Source organism: Sinocyclocheilus rhinocerous, unplaced genomic scaffold (genome assembly GCF_001515625.1).
Source record: "Sinocyclocheilus rhinocerous isolate Xijiao unplaced genomic scaffold, SAMN03320098_v1.1 scaffold7686, whole genome shotgun sequence".
Taxonomy (NCBI): domain Eukaryota; kingdom Metazoa; phylum Chordata; class Actinopteri; order Cypriniformes; family Cyprinidae; genus Sinocyclocheilus; species Sinocyclocheilus rhinocerous.
In genome coordinates this window covers 39969-46183 of record NW_015651872.1, presented here as the reverse complement: position 1 = coordinate 46183, position 6215 = coordinate 39969, and the positions used below count along the sequence as shown (strand labels likewise).

Below are 6215 nucleotides of genomic sequence, written 5' to 3'. Positions count from 1 at the left end.
TGTGTGTGTGTGTGTGTGTTTGTGTGTGTGTGTGTGTGTGTGTGTGTGTGTGTGTGTGTGTGTGTGCAGGATTGCTCATTATACATGCACACACACGCGCCTCAGGAGACGCTGCTGACCTGTGTGTGTGTGTGTGTGTTTCCCGAGCAGAGCCCGGAGTAGCGCGAGCGCTGACGTTCCTCCAGAGGCCTCAGAAGGTCACGGCTCTACAGGGCAGAGATGCGGTTCTAGAATGTTCTGCCTCCGGCTATCCCACCCCATCCTTCTACTGGATGAGAGGAGACGAGCTGATCCAGAGCAGGTGAGGAGAAACACTCCGCTGACACAGCATCATAAACGGCTGCTAAATTCAGTTATATCTACACTGCCTTTTAACACTCTGGGGTCGGTAGGACTTTTTAATGTTTAAAAGTCAGAAAAGTCTCATCTGCTCATCAAGGCTGCATTTATTTGATGGAAAACACATTAAAAGAAGCGACTCTCTTCAGCTGTGGTTTTCTCTTCTTCGTCTGATGGTGTCTCTTGTGTCTGCTTCTCCGTCAGATCAAAGAAATACTCTCTCCTGAGCGCCAGCAACCTTCTGATCAGCAGCGTCACAGACGACGACTCGGGAACGTACAGCTGCGTCGCTCACAACAAACAGCAGAACATCTCCGCGTCCTGCCAGCTCTCCGTGCTCGGTGAGTTTATTCCTCAGCTCGTCACAAAACACTGACTCATTACATTCTGGCTTCATTCACTCACTTCACTGAAAATCGTACAAATCTCACTCACACTTCATCATTAGATGCTCACGTATTTAACAAGTTTATGATCGTGATGCAACTGAAAGAGAGTGTGACATCTGACTGAGGTGAGAGGTTTTCTGCTCAGCAAGGCTGCACTTATTTAATCAAGAATACTGTAAAAATTGCTAAATATTATCACAATCTAAATACAACTTAAAAGTTATTAAAACAACCAGCAATTAAAATAGTTTTATCATTTTTATGTAACCCATTAAATTCATATTAAATTACATCCTCTTTTTGTAAGTCGTTTGGATAAAAAGCATCTGCTAAATGCATAAATGTAAAACGTAAATTCGTTGTGTTCTGTTCATAGTATTTCGAATAACACATTTTATTTAGTTGTCATACATTTTAGTATTCAATGATTTTTCCCCCATCACAAAAAAATGTGATTTTATTTTTTGCAACCTTATGCTTGAATTAAATAATAATTTAATTCAGTTTTAAAATGATAAAAAATATAAAATGAAATATTTTAATTAAATATTTATTTAATATTATTAGATTAAACATATATTTTTGAAACGCATGCAGTATTCATGAGGCCCCCACAAACCCCATCATCACGCTCTGTTCAGACGCTCTGGATGGACACTAGTTAGTGCCCTCGAGCGGAGAGCTTTCTGTGTGGCTGAGAGAACAGATGGAGTGTAGGAAACAGAAACATACAGCAATTATCTCACACGACACCTGCGAATCCTTTAATTAAACCTAAGTTTTGTGGTCAAAAACTTCCCAGCACTTTTAATTGGTTCCTCGACGTTATAGCATCCTCCACCGCGCTTGAAGTGAAATATTCAGTGCGTGTGTTTTGGTATTTTAGCTCTCCAGACGTCTGTTCTCCTGAGAAGACGTTCAGTGAGACGCTGAATAAAAATATCAGCGTTTATTGAGAGTAATGATGCGTTAACGGCACATTTCGTTAGACGTCCTCTCTTTACGTCTGTTTTCTCATCCGGACGAATGTTACGCAATCAGATGCATCGAACGCTCAGGCCAAACACAGCGCACATTTATCAGGAATCTTTAAATCTGGTGTCTGATTAAAATGCATGAGTGTGACAAGCGCTGGCTGGCGGAGATCATTTTTTAATCATGAGTTTGTTGCTGCTTTTGCACAGATATGCACAGGTTTGCATGGATAGAATGCTGAAGAGGATGGAAAACGAAGATTTCTGATTGCACAGCTTTCATTTGGCGAGCATTTATTGTTTTCAGCGTCTGTGATCATGTGAAACAAACCTGAAGCCTTCAACGCTGAAACTTTACAAACAGCATCAATTCTGCATCTGTTGCCTCTTAAAGGTACAGTTTATCATTTACTTGCGCGCGTCATGTTTTTTTTAAACCTGTATGACTTTATTTCGTCTGTGAATGTAAGACCCCTCCTGCAATGACTCTCCAAGCCACTAGGGAGCGCTGTCTGCTCCCTCATGCAATGACTCTCCCAGCCATTGGTGGGCACCCCCTGCACTTTACTGTGTGAACTTTCTGAGCCACTAGGCGGCACCACCTGCTGTGAACTCTTTAGTTAAGACTGCTCATCATGTTAATTTGTTCTACCTGTGTTTTGTCCTATTTAAGTTTGGCAGTTTCATTGAGCTATGTTCAGTCTTGAGCCTACCCAGTACGGATTACCTGAGTTCTAGAACAGTTAGGTGATGTTTTCCTGTTGCCATTTGGCCTACATTGTTTTGTTTTGTAACGCTATAACTGATCTTTTGTTTGTATTTGAATACTGAGATCAAGTAAAGACTGCCTGCTTTTGAGTTATCTGAGCCTCCGAGTTTGCCTTCTGCACATGGGTCTACTAAAAAACTGTCTTCCCCAGTAGACCAGAGGTAGAGAACTAGCTTTCACTGACTGGGAGACCTGGGTTCAAGACCCACCTCAGACACCTTATGTCAGTCCATTGTGACAGCACCCTGGCACTTGTCCACCTCGAGGGAGACTATTCTCTCTGTCTGCCCCAGAAAGAGCCTCTATGGAGGAATATATCAACAAGTCTGTTGACAGTGGATTCATCCACCCTTCAACCTCACCGGCAGGAGCTGGGTTTTTCTTTGTGGGGAAAAATGATGGCAATCTCCGACCATGTATTGACTACCAGGGTCTAAATGGTATCACTGTAAAAAATCGTTACCCGCTGCCATTGATGACTTCAGCCTTTGAACTCCTACAAGGTGCAACTATATTCACCAAACTGGATCTTAGGAATGCCTACCACCTGGTTAGGATCCATGCCGGGGATGAGTGGAAGACTGCATTCAACACCCCAACTGGCCATTATGAGTATCAGGTAATGCCCTTTGGGCTAGTCAATGCCCCAGCCGTCTTCCAGGCATTCATTAATGATGTTCTACGAGAGATGCTTAACCAGTTTGTATCTGTTGATCCTGATGGCATCTTAATCTTCTCCCGTTGTTACCAAGATTATGTCCAGCATGTCCGCCAGGTTTTGTCTCAACTGTTAAGGAACAATCTCTTTGTGAAGCTGGAGAAAAGTGAGTTTCATGTACCAACTGTCTCCTTCCTTAAGTTCATTGTCTCCAACGGCAGCATTCAGATGGATCCTGGCAAAACCCATGCAGTTCTGAACTGGCCTCAGCCTTGCTCTGTCAAACAGGTACAGCGCTTTCTTGGTTTTGCACATTTTTATAGGAGATTTATAAGAAATTTCAGCTCTATTGCAGAACCCCTTACAGTCCTTACCAAAAAGACCTAATGGCCATTCCAATGGACAGAAAGGGCTAATCAAGCATTTGAGCTGCTCAAGCGCCAATTCACCACCACTGCACCCATCCTGACCCTCCTCGATCCAGAGTTGCCTTTTGTAGTAGAAGTGGATGCGTCACATTTTGGAGTGGGAGCTGTATTGTCTCAAAAGGCCAAGAGGGACAATAAGCTTCGTCCTTGTGCTTTTTTTTTCACGTCGACTCACCCAAGCAGAAAAGAACTATGATATTGGTAACCGGGAGTTGCTGGCGGTGAAGCTGGCACTGCAGGAATGGAGACACTGGCTAGAAGGGGCCAAACACCCATTTGTCATTTGGACAGACCACAGGAACCTCACATACATCTGGGAGGCTAAAAGGCTGAATCCACGCCAGGCCCAATGGGCTCTCTTTTTTAACTGCTTTGAGTTCATTCTCTCTTATCGACCAGGCTCTAAGAACTCAAAGCCCGATGCCCTTTTCGAGACAGTTTGACACGCCAGATGTGGAGGACAGACCTGAGCCCATCATTCCCAGCTCCAAGGTGGTGGCAGGGCTTCAGTGGGGAATAGAAATGGTAATAATGAAGGCTCAACGACAACAGCCCGACTCAGGTAATGGCCCCCCAGGCCGCCTTTTTGTTCCTAATGTTGTACGATCTGATGTGTTGCAGTGGGGACATGCAACTCTTCTTTCGGGTCACCATGGAGTTACAAGAACTTTGAAGCGTATCCAGACACGGTTTTGGTGGCCCAGTATGCAGGCAGATGTCCGAGAATTTGTGTCTGGCTGTTTTGAATGCGCCCAAAATAAAGAACCTAAAGCCCACCCTCAAGGTCTACTTCATCATTTACCCATCCCAAGACGTCCATGGTCACATCTCTTTGGACTTTGTTACTGGACTTCCTAAATCACAAGGTAACACAGTCATCTTGGTGGTGGTAGACAGATTCTCAAAAGCATGTCATCTGATACCTCTGCCTAAGATCCCCACAGCTTGTCAGACGGCAGACCTCATGATGCAGCATGTCAGGATCCACGGGCTTCCTCAGGACATGGTCTCTGATCGGGGGTTGCAATTCACTTCTCGGTTTTGGAAGGCATTTGGCCGTCTGATTGGAGCATCCATCAGCCTGTCTTCTGGGTTCCACCCTCAGTCTAATGGTCAGACAGAACGGGTCAACCAGGAGATTGAGAAGACGTTTAGGTGCATGGTGTCCAATAATCAAAGCACCTGGAGCTACCGTCTGATCTGGGCTGAATTTGCTCATAACACCCTACAGCATTCATCCTTGGGCATGACTCCATTTGAATGTCAATTTGGGTTTCCCCCATCTTTGTTTCCTGAGCAGGAACTGGAGGGCCAGGTACCAGCTGCAACCCAATTAGTCAAGAGGTGCCGTCAGGCCTGGCGGAAAGCTCATACAGCCTTAGTGGGAGCATCACAACGGCAGCGGAAACAGGCCAACCAGCGCCGTAGAATTGGGCCATCACTACGTCAAGGACAGATGGTGTGGTTGTCAACTAAGGATCTTCCACTTCATCTAGAGTCTCGGAAACTGGCACCCCGATTCATTGGACCTTTTAAGATCCTTAGGAAGATCAATCCTGTGTCAGGAGCCGTTCCTGAGAAAGGGGCTCCTGTAAGACTCCTCCTGCCACTAGGGAGCGCTGTCTGCTCCCTCATGCAATGACTCTCCCAGCCATTGGTGGGCACCCCCTGCACTTTACTGTGTGAACTTTCTGAGCCACTAGGCGGCACCACCTGCTGTGAACTCTTTAGTTAAGACTGCTCATCAGGTTAATTTGTTCCACCTGTATTTTGTTCTATTTAAGTTTGGCAGTTTCATTGAGCTGTGTTCAGTCTTGAGCCTACCCAGTACAGATAACCTGAGTTCTAGAACAGTTAAGTGATGTTTTACTGTTGCCATTTGGCCTACATTATGTTTTGTTTTGTAAAGCTGTAACTGAACTAGCTTTCCCTGACTGGGAGACCTGGGTTCGAGACCCACCTCAGACACCTTATGTCAGTCCATTGTGACAGTGAATCACTAAAGAAGATATTTTGAGAAATGTCCCAGTGTTTTAGTCCATGTAGTGAAAGTCAATGGGGTCCAGTGTTGTTTGGTTTCAAATGTTCTTCAAAACATCAAAAGAAAGACATTCATGCAGGTTTTAATGGCATGAGGGAAATAAATGATGACAGAGTGATGATTTTTGTGTGAACTGTGCATTTAATTCACATTAAGTGTCATTTTAGATCATACTAAGCGTTATTTTTGTTAGAAACTGACCCAAAAATATACAGTAGCAATGCTTATTTTGGCTAAACCAAAGAATTAAAGGGATATTTCACCCCAAAATGATCTTTCTGTCATCATTTACTCATGTTCCAGTGTATATGTGCATATGCATGTATGTGCGAGTGCTGTGACAAACTCTGAACAAGCAGAAGACACACGAGACAGTAGTGTGTAGTTTGGCGTGTGTGAGGCTAATTATTTTATGTGTGAATGTGGTAAGTGAGCCTGTGTGGCTCATTAGTCTGGTCTCTACTGGTTTGACTGGCAGTTCAGTGCAGTTCTTTTAGTGAGATTCTGGCCTGAACCCAGTGCTGACACAACACTGGCCGGCATTACGTGTGTGTGTGTGTGTGAGAGAGAGAGTGTGTGTGTGTGTGTGTGTGTGTGTGTGAGTGAGTGTGTGAGTG

General features: G+C 44.5%; 1 protein-coding gene across 1 annotated transcript in view; it reads left to right on the top strand.

Moving 5' to 3' along the window:
* Window positions 1–155: 155 nt before the first annotated feature.
* Window positions 156–6215, top strand: part of LOC107713409 (netrin receptor DCC-like) — a 17896-nt gene continuing 11836 nt past the window's right edge. The window contains exons 1-2 of the mRNA XM_016518901.1: window positions 156–301; window positions 544–680. Of these exons, the coding sequence (XP_016374387.1) occupies window positions 273–301; window positions 544–680 (166 nt within the window). The 5' untranslated portion in view covers window positions 156–272. The remainder of the gene's footprint in view (window positions 302–543; window positions 681–6215) is intronic.